Source organism: Notolepis coatsorum (genome assembly GCF_963971535.1).
Source record: "Notolepis coatsorum genome assembly, chromosome: 9".
NCBI classification, from domain to species: domain Eukaryota; kingdom Metazoa; phylum Chordata; class Actinopteri; order Aulopiformes; family Paralepididae; genus Notolepis; species Notolepis coatsorum.
In genome coordinates, this window is record NC_140173.1 from 137,889,344 (window position 1) to 137,908,500 (window position 19,157).

At 40.6% G+C, this 19,157-nt stretch overlaps 1 protein-coding gene across 2 annotated transcripts in view; it reads left to right on the forward strand.

Moving 5' to 3' along the window:
• The window catches only part of tmem87b (transmembrane protein 87B), a 29,637-nt gene extending 17,341 nt beyond the window's left edge, over window positions 1–12,296 (forward strand). Inside the window, exons 10-20 of one of the 2 annotated variants that reach the window (XM_084321544.1) lie at window positions 317–410; window positions 1,233–1,304; window positions 2,455–2,563; window positions 5,913–5,971; window positions 8,567–8,670; window positions 9,306–9,379; window positions 9,491–9,558; window positions 9,935–9,949; window positions 10,066–10,118; window positions 10,237–10,267; window positions 11,128–12,296. In XM_084321544.1, the coding sequence (XP_084177670.1) occupies window positions 317–410; window positions 1,233–1,304; window positions 2,455–2,563; window positions 5,913–5,971; window positions 8,567–8,670; window positions 9,306–9,379; window positions 9,491–9,558; window positions 9,935–9,949; window positions 10,066–10,118; window positions 10,237–10,267; window positions 11,128–11,169 (721 nt within the window). In that variant the 3' untranslated portion in view covers window positions 11,170–12,296. The remainder of the gene's footprint in view (window positions 1–316; window positions 411–1,232; window positions 1,305–2,454; window positions 2,564–5,912; window positions 5,972–8,566; window positions 8,671–9,305; window positions 9,380–9,490; window positions 9,559–9,934; window positions 9,950–10,065; window positions 10,119–10,236; window positions 10,268–11,127) is intronic. The other variant, XM_084321545.1, reaches the window with a different exon arrangement.
• The last annotated feature ends 6,861 nt before the right edge of the window (window positions 12,297–19,157 follow it).

Genomic DNA, 19,157 nt, shown 5'->3' on the forward strand with positions numbered 1-19,157 from the left:
TTTTGCGACAATGACCTCGTAGCTATACATTATCCCTTACTTAACTTTCAGTAACTAACCGACTAAATGAATGTGTGTCATATGTATGAGATTATGTGGCGATGGAAATCAAATCGGCATTGTTTTTTCGGCAAAGTGCACCTTTTTAAGGTAACGTGATTTTAAAACATCGATCTTGTGGGTTTTTCTTGGGGTTTAATTTGTTATGATATAATTATATATATTACGTAATATATCTTCAACATAATTTAGCTGTACCCTGTACTTGTGCAGTGACAATACATTGAATCTAATCTAATCTTCTGGTCCTCGCCAGGCCCCGGCTAGGGACGGTCATGCACAGAGTGGTGGGCCTGGGCGTCCTTTACTTCGGCTTCGCTAGCATCGAAGGAGTTCTGAGGATCACAGGGGTGAGTTGTTTTCACACGGAAAACTAAGCTGTTCTGTTGCGTTTGACACTTTCCATTTGTTGGATGTCTTGTAAAAACCTTTTTAAACTTTCATTCATCTTGACGTATATTTAGCGAGTTTTGATTGAAGTACAAAAACGCAAGCAATGCACAAATTAATGCAAGTGTGAACAGGAACAGACGCACGGGACAACACTGCAATAATACACCAACATCAAGGATAATACCACAGAAACATCAGAGGCTCATTTCCCCTGTGTTATTATCAAGATGGAAAAGTCCTGTGGTTTTGTAGCACGCTTATGGTTTTAATTGTTGGGGTCTATAGTACTTCCAGATCACAGATGTGTATTTTCTTTTGACGTGTTCTTTTAACTGAAGGGTCGGGACAATGGCCCAGCCCTCATTACAGCTATTGGTCTGGCTGTGTGCGACACCTGCTTCGTCTGGTTCATATCCTTACAGTGGACAACCCCCCGGAACATCACACCAGCAGCCAAACCAGTCATCTGTTATGATCCCACAATAACATAATCAAGCTCAAAATGACGCTTGGGTCAGTCTTGATTCTGTGTGTTTTTTCACTTCAGATGATCCCTTTTTTTCTGGTGGAAGTCTTCCTGTCTTTGTCTCTCTCCCCCTCTCTCTCTCTCTCCCCCTCTCTCTCTCCCCTCTCTCTCTCTCTCTCTCTCTCTCTCTCTCTCTCTGTCTCTCTGTCTCTCTCTCTCTCTGTCTGTGGTACTTCTAGTTCTCTCTCTGTGGTACTTTTCGAACGTCACGTTTGTGTTTCCTCGTGTCTTCTGGTCCCTCTCTTGGTCTCAGGCGAAAGACTCTGACCTGGCCCTGCTGGCCAACATTCCCCTGGCTCTGCTTGACTCCTCACTCTGCTGGTGGATATCCTTTCCTTCAGTGTACCTGTCCTGGGGCTCCTCTGTACTGTACCTCACCTTCTTACAATAAGGGGTCCTGCCGATAACCACGTCCACTGCCGATACCTGATCCTGAGTGCTGAACTTTTATGTGTCACCCGATGCCGAGTTCCGAACCATTAGTTTTACAGAACAGTGTAGACTTGGGCCGTTAGTTTTGGGGTCATTGGACACAAATGGAGATACAGTACATTCCATTTTACATACAGGTGCAGCTCAATAAATTAGAATATCGTGGAAAAGTCAATATATTTCGCTGTATTGATGCAGTAAAATGTGCAAAAGGAGCCCCAACCAAGTACTGAGTGAACAAACCTGAACATGATTTTCAGAAGGCCGACATTTCTATATTAAAAATATTTTTCTTTGATTGGTCTTACATGTAATATTCAAACTGTCTGAGATACAGAATTTTGGGCTGTAAGCCATAATCATCCAAATTAAAACAAATAAAGGCTTGAAATAGTTCACTTTGTGTGTAATGAATCTATAATGCATGAGAGTTTCGCTTTTTGAATTGAATTAAATAAATTTTCCACGATATTCTAATTTATTGAGCTGCACCTGTATATGGCTCTCTCTTGGTATCAGGTCCCTATTTTAGCCCTGTATTGGCACAATATCCAATCCATTATCACTATCGGTGCATCCCTGGCTGATACTGATGGTCTAGGTCCAATCCATTACATTTAATGAATTGTAGGGACCGATGTCATTTGTTTTGGAATTGTCTGTGTGGGGGGGGGGGGGGGGGGGGGGGGGGGGGGGGGGCAGAAAATCCAGTTGCCTTACCTTGATTTATGATATAATTCACATGAATCTTGGTATCGGACTGGGGAATTTCTCAAAATTCGGACACTACTACTCTATCTCAGGCTTAGTATGGGCCTCATATCAAAAAGCAGCTTGGGTATCGGAGCTCGGCATACCCTCTCTGCATGCTTCCCCACCACATCCTACAACAAGTGCCCCTGCCGAAAGCTTAAAGTAGAGGGCAGATGATTCCACTGTGCATGACGCCTCAGATCCGTATCCCTAATGATTTTTATAGCCATAGTTGTTTGTTGGTTATACGTGGGCCGGTCACTGCCTGGTTTACCTTGACTGCTACCAACATATTCGTCAGCCTGGCACAGACCATTAAGACGCTGAAGCTGAGGAGAAACCCAGTCAAGTTGTCTCTCTACCGACACTTCACCAACACTCTCATCTTTGCCGTCATAGGTGAGTTAAGACGCCTCCTGTTGTTGTAATTGGATTCAAATGTGTCTAGTTTTGTTAACGATACAGTATTGTGATGTTTTAATTCAGTCGTAAGTAGATTTTTATTTTTATTTTATTCTTTACTTTTAATGTCTTGATTATCATGTTTCAGCTTCAGATGTATCATTTGATTTGTAAGGAGCCGTGTCCACAGATAGCGTTTTTTTTTCAAGGCGGACCGCTTTGAAAATCAAAAATATGCATGCCCATAGCGTTTCCATAGCTCTGTCTCGTGACTCCCGCGGCTCCGCCACTTGCTCGATTTTGATTGGTCGGTCGGTCGAAAAAAGTGACCTTGATGAGCGGCGCTCCTCTCCAAAAGTTGAACTATTTTCAACTTTATGCGCTGGGAGCGCTCCGCCCAAAAACACTAGCCGCCGAGAGCGCTAAAACGCCAGGCGCGGCGCTGGGAAAAGGAGCGCGCCTGTCGCGTCTTTAGCATAGAAATGAATGACCGAAAGGAGCTGGCAACTCATAAAAAGCTGGCTGTGGACGTGGCCCACTTATAAGTGTTTTAGGTCACCCTCTCTGAGCACAGCCAACTCTCAGTAGGCTGAGGGGGTGTGGCCTTCTGTTCACTAGACCAGGGGTTCCCAAACTTTTCAGGCCGGGACCCAGAAAATAAGGCGTCAGAGAGCCGCGGCCCAATGCACATCGTCAGGCTTTTTTTTTTTTTTTTTTTTGTCATGCGACCGATTTTTCAAGCCAAATATCACTTCAATCCTATTAAGTTAGTTCAAGTTAGTTATTCATTTATATGTGCTATTTATGAGAGGGCTAACTTGTTGCAAAATAATAATGATAATAATAATAGCCTCATTAACACTTTGGCTGCCATGGGTTAAATTCATTATCAACCGTAGGTTGCCGGCTCTATTTGTCTATAGAGAAAGTCCCCTTCTTTGCATGGCTATAACTTTTTAAATTCTATTGCTACATTGCCATTATTAGGGCCCATTCAAAGTCCTATATGTATTGTTCATTGTGTAGCAACGTTAAACTTTTTCATTCACATATTCATAGTAAAGTATGGTCTAATGTATAAGTATGTTTTCATCTCTTTCTGCAGCTTTCTCCAGAACGTGATATATAGCCCCAAATGCATTATATTGATGATGAAATACAGTTTGATGGCAATCAGCGCGATATAAAAAATTCCAACTAGACGTACTTCTAGAAGTTACTACACGTCATCTGATGTTGACCGGATGGGCGAGGGGGCGTTTATAATTCCGTGGGCAGCGTTATACCAATCATCTAATGTGGGTCAAATGTTGATAATAGCAGCTAGTATCGAAGACGGTAATTTTACACGCTAAAACTCACCCCAGTCTCCGCGCGCCGTTGGGCGATCATCGTAGAGTAGAAATTGTATCATTATGGGATGGCGATTTACCCGGTCCATCTCCAGCTTGTATAATGGTATATACGTCCAGATCATGTTGTTTATCGAGTTATTGGCAATCGATCGCTATGTAGTGTGACGAGCTAGAGTGCCGGAACCTATACCGAGTGCCCGGAAGTAATACGGCCGACCAGCAAAACCTCTACTGCGCTTCCTGTTAAGCGATTGCGCCGATCGGCCACCAGATGGCGCTCCTGAACCGCCAGAGAGCTCAGTGGGTCCTCCTGGTGGATCTCAGGCCAGCGGAGGGGAAATATGAATCCGATTCCAGATTTTTGAAATATTGATATTAAAGACGCTGTAAAGCGTCCTCGGCAACTTGAGCATGGCCGGGAATGACGCTGTAAAGCATTTTTAGGCAGTCAAAGTGTTAAAATACTATTGTTGCTTCGGTTGTTTTCAGCGTTTTATGTGCATAATCTGTTATTTAGTTTGAAATGTTCGTTGAAATAAGTAGATTTTTCGTTTAAGTTAATATAAAACCATATAGTCACATTTTAGAATACAATAGAATAGAATTTTAGAATACAACTAGAAACACTGTCCTGGCCTGCTTCTAAGTTCAGTGGCCTAACATTTTCTTTTTTTTTTTCTTTTTTTTTGGAAATCATCTCGCGGCCCTCCCGTGGCTGCTCGCGGCCCACCTTTGGGTCGCGACCCCGACTTTGGGAACCACTGCACTAGACACTATAGATGCTTGATAAGGACTCTTTTGTCTCATCCTGTGAGTCATTTCACTCAGCTAGATGTGACTAATCAGCCAATCGGAGTAACCCGTGTGCATTATGCAATATTTCAGCGGAACCAGATTGGATATTTGAAATGGGTTGATTTAGTTGATGGACATCAAAGGACTTTAGTCATTGTTTTCATAACAACTGTTCTGACATTTTGGCTAATGTTACATCAACATACCTTCTGTAAAATGAAAAAAGTGCAATGAGATTGAAAAACAAGATTGTCATTGTGCCGTATCTTTACAGATTTTACCCAGATTTATTTGTATATTCCTGTAATTTTTCTCCACCAGGCCCTTGTTACAATTTTGCATGTTAGCATTTGTGGCATTCTTACTTCTATCCTCAAAGCTAGCGCCCCAAATAGTACCCACTATACTAACAAGTGGTTTTCCAGGGCACTCAAGGACCAACGGTCTGACATTTTAAATTATTCAATTAATAATTGTGATTAGGTTAGGTTAGGTTTACTTTATTTGTTCAAGGGGGACAGTGTACATTAATAAAACATTTTACAAATGTAAATGCACCCAATTTGAGCCAAAAGGCTAATTTCCATTGGTAGTCCCCCTGCCAGAAGGTACAGGCTAAAATCCTGTGTAAAAAAAGGGTTAGCAATAAAAACAGAATAAAATCAAGATAAATACATTAGAATAAAAACACAACAAAAGCACATAGACATAGTAGGGATACAGGTCACAATACAGTCATGGACACAAGGACAGAGCACATCATGACATATTAAGAGACCCAGACATAGACAGACGCACCATATCCATATCCACACACACATATACACATACAGACACCTCAGTGTTGACAGTTCTGGTTATCAATGAGCCATTCCCTAACCCTGCACTTGAATGAATGGTATGATGTGGACACTCTAATTGTTTGAGGAATTGAGTTCCATTGGTGGGATGCTCTGTATGAGAAGACGGCCTGGCCAAATACACTTTTTTTGAAAGGGATTGTACAGTCCCCCCTTGCCCTTGATTGTTCTCGATTCTTCATGTTTTCTGTTTACCCTTTTCATAAAGCTTATGGGTAGAGAAGATCCTGTTTAAGGTACTTTTAGATGGCGTTCAGCACAGCAGACAGAGGAGAAAGCATTCAAGAGCTCATGAGAAGCCTTGTGATTCAGACCTTTTTTGTGTTTGTCTTTCAGCTTCCATTATCTTCATGGTGTGGACCACGAAAAAATTCCGGCTAGCAGACTGTCAGTCAGTGAGTATACTGTACATTGGCCCATGTTTTAAAGGCCCAGTCTGGAAGATTGACACCCCCTGTTAAGCTACTGTCCCCTCACAATGGCTTTGTTTACATTTCAATTTATTAAACTGAAGACGTTTTTTTTTTATATACCCGGTATACTATGAAACGATTGTAAGTACATGACACCTAAGCACAAGTTTTACATGTATTTTCAAGTTGCAGAATGTTTACAATTTGTGTTATTGGTAGCCATTGGAGCAAAGTGAACCTATGTTTTGAGTTATGATGGGATTAATGCACTGTTATTCTGTATAGAAAGTACGGACACAGAATGTAGTTGTGTTGGTGTTCCGGCATTAAGCCGCCAGCAGAGGTAGTCACATTGCTGGGATGGGGTCACCCCGGTATCATATAACCACAACTATTTCAAAGTGGAGAGCTGCCCCATGCCACTATCACCTGCACCACCAACCCGCAGGAACATTGCTCTGTCCAGGTGTTCTTGTGTTTGACGTACATGAGCCAGATGCGGCCATCAAACAGACCGGGGAGGTCTTGCACCGTGTAATTCCTAGTTGTGACGCATGAAACATGGGATAGAACAAAGGCTGACCACGTGACAACAATAATAATAATAATAATAATAATAATAATAATAATAATAATAATAATAATAATAATAATAATAATAATAATAATAATAATAATAATAATAATAATAATAATTAATAATAATAATAATAATAATAATAATAGGCTATGTGTTTTTATGTCTAATTAAAAGTATATGCAACGTGAGAAGACGCAACTTTTATCTTAACAAGTTTTGGTAAGCTCACGGTACATAATCAACCAGCTGCCCTGGACTCACAGAGCAGTGACTGACCGGTAACTGCTACACCAGCCTGGACTCGCAGAGCAGTGACTGACCGGTAACTCCTACACCAGCCTGGACTCGCAGAGCAGTGACTGACCGGTAACTCCTACACCAGCCTGGACTCACAGAGCAGTGACTGACCGGTAACTCCTACACCAGCCTGGACTCACAGAGCAGTGACTGACCGGTAACTCCTACACCAGCCTGGACTCACAGAGCAGTGACTGACCGGTAACTCCTACACCAGCCTGGACTCACAGAGCAGTGACTGACCGGTAACTCCTACACCAGCCTGGACTCACAGAGCAGTGACTGACCGGTAACTCCTACACCAACCTCCTGGACTCGCAGAGCAGTGACTGACCGGTAACTCCTACACCGGTTGAGACAAAGCGGCATCACTGCATCATCTACTTTTAGGATAAAGCCATTTTTGGGACATGAAAACGTAGGCTATGTGACATAACATTTAATGACTATTAAGATGGAGCCTACCTGCAATTAGTAGCCTACTGACATATCTACACTGAGGGTAGGCTGTGGCTATCGGAACTGGATTGCAGAACTTTGGAGAGATATTCCACCTCTTCAATTTGACTCCCTGCTTGTGATTTTCTAACCCAGAGAGTTCAAATTTCACCTCTAATTGTGCCCATTTCAAAAGCTAGTTAGCGTGTCTTAACTCATCATCCTTATTATATTTACCTCAGCTATTGTGACTCCTGGCCCAGTAGCCTGCTTGCACATTCAGCCAAATTCAAAGTACTCTGGATATTTTCATGTTCATGTGATTTGGATTAGTGTAAAAAAAAGAAGGACCTGCATAATGAGGGGTCTTCTTTATGGCCATATTTTGCGTTTATATATTAAAAAAATTAACTAATTAATCTCACAATTTTCTGTAATTAATCTAGATTAAAAATAGCATTTTTCTACTTAAGACCGAAGCTTGTAACAGATATTTACTTGAGTAAAATCATGGAATTAATGTACAATCGACACAAAGAAAGTACATTTAGATTCAAAGACTATTTTAATAGCTTTCTTTGAATACAGTTTCTCTCCTGTGAAATACAAATGTTCAACAAAACCATCAACATTGACTCAGCTAGACCTTTCTTATATCCACGGCGCTAAGACTGAAGATTTTTCACTCCATAGATGAATCTAGATTCATTTATTTTAATGCTTTAAATAATTTAAATGAATCTCCAAAGTTAAAGCATTAATTTTGACAGCCCTAATATATATATATATTAAGGCTGTCCCCGAAGCCTGTTTTTGGGATTCGAACTTCGTCAGGGTTTTACGAACGAACGTTCGAACCTTCGTTTTTAATAAAAACAATTGCATTTTTTTTTTTTTTTTTTTTTATATCCTCAAACTAAATCCTCAATTTGAATAAAGTGATTAATCTGATTAAATTAGTATTTTTTATTAAATCAACTTTATTTAATGAATATAACGTTTTTTTTAATACTATAATATTAGTGTAGCCTAATCTTTGTCTGCAACTGTGAAGAAAAACCACATTGGTTCAAACAGAATGAATAGACACATAATTTAGAATTTTGATTTAGAATTCGAATGTTAACATAACGATCGAACATTCGGACTCAGCCTTAATATATATATATAAACAAAAAATAAAAAATGTAGGTGAGTGTTCCTAATGTGTTCATCATCATTGATTCTTTATGGTTCTTTATACTTTTTTATTTAATTTAAAGGATTGGATAGAGCTGTGGGTAGACGACGCCTTCTGGAGGTTCCTGTTCTCCATCATACTGCTGGTCATCATGTTTTTATGGAGACCGTCGGCAAACAACCAAAGGCAGGTTTTGAGCCGGCACTGTTGATATTTCAAGTAGGGTTGCAACTAATGATTATTTTGGTAGTCGACTAATCTGTCGATATTTTTTCCGATTAGTCGACTAATCGGAAAAGAATTATATTAAAAAAAAAGTATATATATATATATATATTTTTTTTTTTGCACTACCTATCTTTGTGAAAGTGGCTTCTCAGCTCTGGTCCAGCTGAAGACAGAGCAGAGGAACAGATTGGACATTGAGCATGACCTCAGAGTTGCTTTGTCTACCATCACCCCAGACTTTGAGACTCTTGTCAGGAGCAAACAACATCCCCAGTTATCCCATTAGTTCCCCCAAACTTACTGTCGGTCTGTTATGTTAAGCTAAGAAGTTTTCAGCTGGCTGGACCAGAGCTGAGAAGCCACTTTCACAAAGATAGGTAGTGCAAAAAAATAAATAATAATAATAATATATATATATTTTTTTAACTACTAATCGACGCAAGAAGTCTGCGTCGATGAGTTTTTATGATCGACGTCGTCGACTAATCGTTGCAGCCCTAATTTCAAGCAACCACTCTAGTGCTCTTGGTAGTCCTTGCTTTGATTAGTTGTGACTCGTGACATGTGACTCGTTGGCCCGTTGATATCCCTAGGTACGCCTTCACTCCATTGATGGATGACTCAGACGACGAGGAGGTTGAGGAATTCCTCGCCAATTCAAATTTCGGTATGGCAACGTTGAAGGAAAATGTTAGGTTAGCCCAAACTGAACACATTGCTTTGGAGTAGTGGGACTGAAAGTATTTGTTATGTTTACCGTCTCGTTCTGTTTTCACAGCTGATGGCATCAAATTGAGGGCAAAGAGTGAGTCGAATGGCACAATGAGGCCCATGGCTGCCAACCCGGTCAGTGTTATAATGTTTATACCTAATAGGTTCGCCTCTCGGCACTAGAATACTAACTTGGCATCCTAACATTGTAAGCATTCATGAAATCTGAACACAAGGCTAGATTCAATTCATTTGCAATTCAGTCAATTCGGGATGTGGATTTTCTTTTAAAATTCCAATATTGAAAAACATTTGGCATGAGAAGGTTGCCATAACCAGCTGCCTAACAAATAATACTTGAGGGATCTATCATTAGCAAAATGGTTTCCTGTTTCTATGTACATTTTGTATTGATTGAATTGAAACTGAACTGACGCTAAACTGGCCTGAACACGCCACAATAACATAACTCAAAACGTGCCTTTTTGTTTGTCTCTTGATCTTGCTCTAGAAGTTCTATTTCATCGTGAGTGTATCCTAACCCTGCCAAGCAGATACAATGCAGTTTCTTTGACAGAAGTTGGAATATGCTTCAACAGATGGCAGTGTTAAGTCATTTTTCCCCTTGTCCTACCTGTCCAGGATGAAGACTTGAAATGGGTGGAGGACAACATTCCAAGTTCTCTATCAGACATGTAAGAAACGCATCACATTTAATGATTTAAAGTCATTAAAAGTGTTAACTTACGCAGCATAACAAAATATTCTAACGCTGTCATGTCTCCTTTCCCCTTCGTTGCTGTCTCACTGCAGAGCTCTACCGGTCCTGCTTGACTCTGATGAGGTAGAAATTGTATTCCTATGACATTTTAACATTGTGTTATACATGCTGTTGAAGAGGAAATTCATAGTCAAACACTATCCACATTACTCTTATGAACATGGACAGTTCAGTTTACTATTCACATTACTCTTATGATCATGGACAGTTCAGTATACTATCCACATTACTCCTATAAACATGGACAGTTCAGTATACTATCCACATTACTCTTATGAACACGGACAGTTCAGTATACTATCCACATTACTCTTATGAACACGGACAGTTCAGTATAGAGTATCTCCCAGTCCCTATGAACACGGACAGTTCAGTATAGAAGAGTATCTCTGCCCAACACCCTTTCTTACATGAGCAAAGCTTCTGCCAAAGCTAGAAACGAGAGTCAAGATATTATTGTCGATGTCATCAAAAGACAAATACAGAAGCAGCTCCAGGGAGACAAACTTTGCGGACACAGTGATGGGGTGTTTTTATTGGAACGTGGGTACATTTTCACAAACTAGCACCATAGTTAAATAAAGCAAATTTTGGATGTGAAACGTTCTGAGACTTAAAAACATCCAGTCTCCAATTCAATGTTAATGGAGCGGCTCCAGGCTTTGTCTCTCAATTACATCACAGATATGGAGTCTTGGTGCTCTGGTTTTCAGCCTTTGGAAGAGTCTTGATTAAACTGTCCAAAATGTATTGAGATTTATCTGTGCTGTCCTGTTTTTGGGGTTCTGTGTAACAAACCATCTGGCACATCGGGTGACTTTTTGGGTGGATGTCCCCTTTTTTTAATAAAATAAAAAGTGTAAAAATGGTTTAAGATGGTTTATAATAGTTTAACATTTTTATTGTTGTATATTATCTTACAGGAAATCATGACCACGAAGTATGAGATGTCAAAGATGGAGTGATGGAAAGGTTTCCTACCCACGGTGGTTCTCTGAGGGACATTCCAGCCAAGGAAGAGATTGCCGTAGCAATATCTGCCCCTAACTCTGTTACACTCAGTAGGGTAAACTCCAAGGGCTGGGGGTTGCAGCAAGGTGGTCCTGTGGCGCCATTGATTTTCTTTTTTTGTATAAAGTGATACTCCTATTTAAATGATCGATGGTAGACGGGGCCGACTGGGACATTTTACAGGGTGGTGCTTCATGCCACAGTTATTGCACCGCTTGGGGAGACTTCTCCTCATTCCCTAGATGCCTTGACAGTAATGGTCTCTACTCTGCTTTTCTGACCTGACAGTAGTTGGTGTCTCTGTTCAAGCAAAGTCAACTAGCCTCATAACCTTATTTTCCACAAAGAGTAAATAAGGATCTGTCTAATCGGCAACCAAACAAAACTCTGATATACTAAGTTTTTTTTTTAGCCTTCTTTTCCAAAGACAACACGACATTTTGTGTTCAGTGCAGTATTTATTTGTTTTTCCAACAATAGGAATTAAGAATGTTGGGCCTCATGCGCGATCCTTTTTCTGTAATGTATCTAAATATATTTCTTGCTAAATGGTTTATATTCTAGGGATTTTGCAATACGCCACTGTATGAACAGTTGGTGAGACGCTACTCGGCAGCAACAGTTGCAAATTGCACACTTTGCCTGGTAGGTGATAGATAATAATATGAATGAAAATAAATACTAGGGACAAGATGGAGATATAGGTGCAATAATCACATCTTGTACAGTACTACATTGTTTTTTGGTTTTTTTCTGAGACAAATCAACACTGCAAATGAATCATTAGCTAACGTATCAAAACTGATTTTGTGGAGCCAGTGTAGCACTACTGACAAGAGATTGCATTAAGTTATCTTTGTAGATTGTAGACCCCCCCCCCCCCTCCCCCTTATGCACGTTTTATGACCAAACCTGTGCCTAAACACATGGTTCTTGCATGAGGCCCTAATTTTTTCTGGTTTTAAGCTGATAATTGGATACAGTGTTTGAAAGTGTTATTTAGCCTCTTTTTGGAGGTAAATTAGGGTTATTTAAATCTGAGTGACACTACTCGGCTTCCTAATTAAAGTACAGTCCTGTCTGTTTGTCTTCATGTGTCTGTGTTTGACTATGCAGGGCGACATGATTCATACAGTTTTGTGTGAATTATAACTCTGTTCACCTCAGAGTAGAATAAGATTGCAGTTGGTTTGCGCAGTGATGCTCGTGTTGTGAAGGGGAATGGTCTGTATCGAGGTTTAACCCCCTAGCAGTTTTTCATTTCCATTATTTATTTGTGTTTAAAGTGTACTTACAGATTGTAAAAGCCTTGGTTCAGTCATGTTTACTCCTGATATTAATGTGTGCTTCCTTTTTCTCCTTTTATTAGAATTCCAAATAGATATTTTATACCAATGTGTATAAAGTAAATGTAGCACATTCCGGCTTGTTACTGATTTCCATGCATGCTTTATATATATTTTTTTTGCTACCGAAATCACTGATGATTTCACAACACTGATGTTTGTCTTAATATAGCTGTTGTGGGTTTTTATTATCTGTGAAGATATCTGGCCTGGCGCTAATGCCAGTCAGTAGGACGTGGAGTTGGAACACTGTTATTGTCCTCAAGGGGGTGTTAGTAGGAAGCAGAATTAAAATCGGATACATTTTAGAAGAAAAAAAAGTTGACGCTATGAATAGTTTTAATTTTTTTTATCCACTTTTTCTCCCCATTTTCTATTTTTCTCCCATCCCAATTTCGTATTATCCAATTCTTCCCTCCCCTGTCTTGAACGTTGCTAGACTATGCCGCCCACTGGTCGGTTGTAGTGAGGACCGAAGCCTTGCATCACTTGTCCCCTCCGGTACACGAGGAGGCAGCCTGTCGCATCTTTTCACCGCAGCAGCTCGAACTCTCAGTGGTGAGGAGTACCGCGTGGAAGGCTCACGCTGCCCCCGCTACTTCCTGCTTCTGCCGCACCGGCGTCACCAAACCGACCTGTAGGAGTCGCTGTCCACAACGTCCAATCCCCACCCACCGGCTTTCCCACCCTCTAACACTTGCCAATTGTGTTAGTATGAACGACCGGCCAGCCGGTAGCAACGGCGAGAGCTGGGCTCGAACCCAGCGTCTCCTGCATTAGTGGCGAGCGCCTTGCCCACTGCGCCAATCAGCCGCCCACACTATGAATAGTTTTTAAATTACATTTGGATATCCGTTCTTATGGATGACGATGACTACAAGATGAAAATGAGATTTTTTTTTATTAAATTTCTTTTCGTATTTAGGGTAGAGTAATCCTGCATCTGGACATGATCCCCTGCATTTGTAGTCTTCCGAGTACAGAAGGTGGAATTGTTGTTTTAATGTCTCTCCAACCATTACTGCACTGTGGAGGATCAAAACTATTGAGTTACAGCACAAGCTCGTCACCTGGACGCTTTTATAATGTGATTATTATCGTTTCCCTCCGTTTTGTATAAATATAGATACTCTTATGTGTCAGAGAAACCTGGAATAATTTTGCTTGGGATGGCAAGTATTTTCCTCTTGTTATGTAACACCATAGCCACCTGCCTTGGGCCTTGTTTATTTTTACAGATGGGGTTTGGCTGATTCCTGTTATTTCCTCATTCCACAGGTGGTGAGGTGTCTACTCTCCTTTTTCGGGGGGGGGGGGGGGGGTTGTCGTCTTCAGATCTAGGCTTGAGCTTTTCATACCAGAACAATTTGCCTGGCTCCCCCCCTCCTCCTCTCGATGAAGAGGATAAAACTTCAATTGAAATGTTTCTTGGACAAAGAGTTCTCAAATCTATGATTTCAATGTTTAAATTAATTGTAAATAAAAACCTTTATTTTACCAAGATGTTTTTGTGCCTTTTGCTACATCATTATTTGCCATCGAACGGCAAGAAACGGCATGTCGTATGGAGAACGAGCTACCACGAAATATTTTTCATACAATATGAAAAAGAAGGAAAACAAAGATATTTAGCTGACATGTTTGGAAGAAAGCTTGTTTTCAGCCAAGTGTGACTCACTACATGGTTTCACTCAGACCATTAGCCATTAATAGGCTTTCAAGGAAAGAATGTTGAAACAAAACAACTCTGCCATATATTTCTATCACGATTAACCATAGTATATTCATACTCCAGTCCTACAACTATATTCAATAATACTGTGCATACATTAGCTTAGCATATTTACTCTAGCTTTTTCATATATACAATGCACTTTACTGCTCCTGTGCACTCCCGATTACATGCAAACTTAATTTTGTTGTGCTTGTGCAACAACAATAAACAATCTAATCTCATGTCATTATTACTTAATGTTTTACATGGACTAGAAACAGTTTAAAAGATCCTTTCCAGGCTCTGTCCCTCACAGCCACATAAGCCAAATTGCCTCGTCAGCCCTTTAAAGGGAAAATCCACCCTAAGCTACAGTACAATTCACATATATAGTATTTCTATAATACTGTACAGATGTGTTTTGTTTTTAGCTGTGACCAGCAGCTCTAATAGGTCACTGTTGGTTGGTCCACAAAAGATTATCCACTCTAGCTGCCACATATTTTGACCTAGGAGGCTGAAATTTGAGGTCAAGTGTGTAAGGTTAAGTTGTGTATTTGACAAATAAAGAACTTGAACTTGTGTGTGAAGGTATGTGTGTGTTCGTACCAATTGGCTAAAAGGGCGTGGCAATGGGAGTCGCTTATTACAAAAAGGTCACAGTTGTTGCAAATTCATGTTTGTTGATTTGTGAATATATATGAACAGTTTCAGCATGTATGTACATCTACTAATAAGCTAGTAGATATGACAGCTGTGTCTCATGATTCACTTCCATTCATTTTGGGGACCTGATCTAAATATCATACTTTTGAAGTTGGTTAAATTAGGTTGGTTATTGTTCTTCACTAAACGCTGACGTATTTCATTCAGTCTGTATCTGTTGACTCTCGTAGGCTGGTGCCCGGGTCTAGCGGAAGGTTTTGAAAACATGAACTCCATCAGCAAGCCCATGGGAGTCGAGGCCAACTGATCTGTTGTCACAACTTGCTAAATGGTCAATGGTCTCTAACTACACACCCTCAAGACCCCTACGCTCTGCATCTTCTGGCCGCCTCAGACCTACTCCTATCCAAGCTCCGGGAGGGTCATCAAAGAGAAGTCGCCTATTCTCAGTCCTTGCCCCACAATGGTGGAATGGTGGTGGAACTACCCACCCCAGTTAGGACAGCCGAAACACGTCCAATCTTTCGCCGTCGACTAAAGACGCACTTCTTCAACCATTATCTGAATAAAAAAAGAAAAAAAAATATCTAACCCTAACTAACCATACTGTCATGCACTTGTCCTAATAAACTAACCTACACTAGTAGCACTCAACACTTTGATGAACATTGTTACTCAGCTGATAGAGTTGTGCTCTTCCTGATGGCTTGTCGTACAGAACTTGTAAGTCGCTTTGGATAAAAGCGTCAGCTAAATGACTAAATGTAAATGTAAATGCTAGCCTTTCGTTCAACCCAAATTACATAAGAACACTTTAAAGATGCTGTTAGGAATGTTTTTGAAACCGTTGAGATACTTAAGATTCATCACCTGCATTTTAAATCATAATTCCATCTCAATACTGCAGTCTAAACAACGTGGGTCTAAAGACCAATGTCAGGAAAACTTTGATTTGTATACCTTTTTGGGCTGATTGATTGATTGAAAACTTTATTAACAGATTGCAGAATGGGTACAGTACAGTACAGCTCAATACATACAATTGTTAAGGGGATGCAGACCAGAGAAAGACTTTCGTCTTGTTTACATCAGGGTCCCCCATTTTCAATTCATCATAACATATATGACATACATGACATACAGATAGACAGTACTGCTACATCTATACATTTATGACATACCAGATTTGCAAATACAGTACTGTTTGTGATACAAAAAGAGTCCAGAAAAGAGAGTATATACATTTGACGTAGAAACTGTACATTGGAGGGGGGGGGGTACTGTACATTGGAGGTGGTTGGGGGGGGGGGGGGGGGACACTGTAAACTGTACAAGCAAAACTGTACATTGGAATATTGACAAAACCATACTTGGTCATTTACTGTACATTGGAGGGGGTTGGGTTAGGACATTTGCTTGTTGCTTGGACGCCGTGGCCAGTGGATAGATAATAAAACATTCACAGTAGTTTTCTGGGCATATACTATAAGAAAGTATACTTAGTTTTCTGCTAAATTAGGTTGATTACACTGTTTACTGTTGTTAATCAAAGTTATTAACATTAAGATTACACAGAAGCAGGTGAGTTCCTCGACAATGAGCGCGTCCACAGATCACGACCGGTCAAACTATCACGCCTGTGATCAAATATGAATTTTAAGACTATATACTTGAGTTGTTTGGCAGTGATGGTCTTCCAGATGAACAGTAGGCCTCTTGTTTTTAAGGTCCCTCTTGATCCCTCACGTAACGCCTGGGTTCTTAGCTTCTTAGTGGAGTTGTTTCATGAGTGGTCACAGGAATGTGTTTCAACCATGAGGTTTTATTATTTGGGAGGTGGTGGGGGGTTCTGCCAGACTGTAGCCTACTGTAAGAATCAAAGACACCAAGCACACAGATCTTCATTCTCCTCTCCTCTCTTACTCACACACACACACACACACACACCACACACTTTTGGGATTCTTTCCAAACATTTATCCCCACATGAAAAACGATCCATGAGCGACCTCTCCCCTTTTCCTGCATAATAAAACTAGAATAAAAAAAGAATGCCCCTGCTACGTCTAATTCTGAACTAAGCCACTGACAGAAAGTCATTTCTGTTTTCCTAGACTCATAAGATGGGAAAGAAAAGAAAATTCTTACCGTTTCACTCGTGCATGACTTATGGTTTTATATAGGACATTTCTTAATGGGTCCAAAAAAGTGAAGGGGAGATGTTGTTTCAGAGGGGGGATATAGTGTGTAGCACATGGCTGAACGGTGCCTTTGGAATCTTGAGAATTTGGAATGTGGAGGGTATTGTTTTTCTTTCCTTATTTCGTGAAAGGAAGAGTGTATGAATTTCACAGGTGTGACTAGGAATCTTTCTCCAGCGTCCATGTCTGAGGGATAGACTGGGATTCAGAAAGTCTATGAATTCTGCTTATTTAAAGGGGAAATCTGCTCTTAAACAGAATATACACTGTGCTATTCCAAGGATCTGTGAAAGTTAAAACTGTCTCTCTTAAGTTGGAAATCAGAGCCTCAAGACTTGTCACGGTCTTGTCACTTGTCACCATCATTGACAGTGAATTAGATTCACTTTGTGTGCTAAAATATTTTTACACCCAAATTAGTTTGACTTAAAAATAGACATTAGAAATTAGGGGTGTAAGGGTACACAAAAACCACGGTACGGTACGTACCTCGGTTTTGAAGTCAAGGTTCGGTACAGGTTTTCGGTAGTGGGGGGAAAGTTTGGCTTTCCATGTTCCACTCAGGGGTGATGTAGTGTGCAGTAACTAATTGTACTTGTAGGGCTGTCAACGAATATTCTATATTGAAATTAATAATCGACTTATAAACAAATAAAAAAATTATAATAATTATATTAGATTGTGAAAAAAACAGCCCCCGGTGGGCGGTCGTTAGTGGTTAACATACCGTTGTATTCGTTCGGTACACTACACAGCCGTTCGGTACGGTACACACTGAAGCGGTACGGTTCAGTACGGATATGTGTACCTTTACACCCCTATTAGAAATGTACCCATATCCCAGTAAAATCACCTTGGATACAGTCATAGTGTCCTATTAGTTGTTCCATTATTCACTGCCTAGGGATCCGCTCCAGGATTTGTCTCTTGATGAAATAACTAGAGACTCTCAAATGTTAAACTTAAAGGAACACTCCAACATTTTGGGAAATTAGCTTATTTGCCTTCTTCCCCAGAGTCAGATAGATATCAATGTCATCTCTGTGTATCGGTTTCAGAGTTGTTAGAAGTTGTTTTTCGATCACTTTTGACAGAGCTAGGCTAGCTGCTCCCTACTGCTTCCAGTCCTTGTGCTAAGCTAGGCTAGCATGCACCTGGACCTCTCTCTGTGGTATACTACTGGACACACAGAGATGGAATTGATACCAATCTTCTTGTCTGAATCTGGTGAAGATGGCAAATGTGTGTATTTCTCAAAATGTTGGAGTGTTCCTTTAATAAGAGTCTTGTTCACGTTCACAAATCCAAAGTGATATATATTATAGAAATAATGTTAATTCTATTTTCCCTTTTGTCCACTTGCAATGTTGAGGATACATGAATTGAAGCTTATTCAACCATCGTACTCATTGTGAGTCACTATAGAAGCATCAGCTAAATGCCTATAAAATGTCAAATGTAAGCCGCCCCCATGTCTGAGATCTTGTCACAAAATGGTTGCAAAACCGCATAACGTACGTCAGCGCTGTGTGCTCCGGTTTTTCCTCTAGGCCTTTCATCCTCAGGAATGTCTTTTCATCATTCTTCTCAGGCAAGTGGCTTGCGTTATGTGGCCCAGTACTCTCCCAACTGTCCCCTACAATACCCCCCCCCGTCTCTGAGCCTCTAGACTACAACATGTGTGCATCAAGCAGCCTGCTGAGCGAGCAGCTTCAGACCAAGGCTGTGGAGACCTGAGGACCAGGCAACGATGACATGAGGGAAGTTAGTGCTTGTCATTAGAGCACATTGTCATTTTCAAACTTGTGTGTGCGTGCGTGCGTGCGTGTGTGTGTGTAGGATCGTGGCATGTGTTTCACTCTCCTCCAGCAGCCGACGTTCCTTCCTAGAAGTTCTTTTGATCTGCATTATTACAGTCTAAACCCCGGGATGGAGATAGGAGAGGATCAGGAGCGCAGAGAGAACCATGTAAAGACAGAGCACATGTGGTGAACATTACCCCCCTCTTCTCTCTT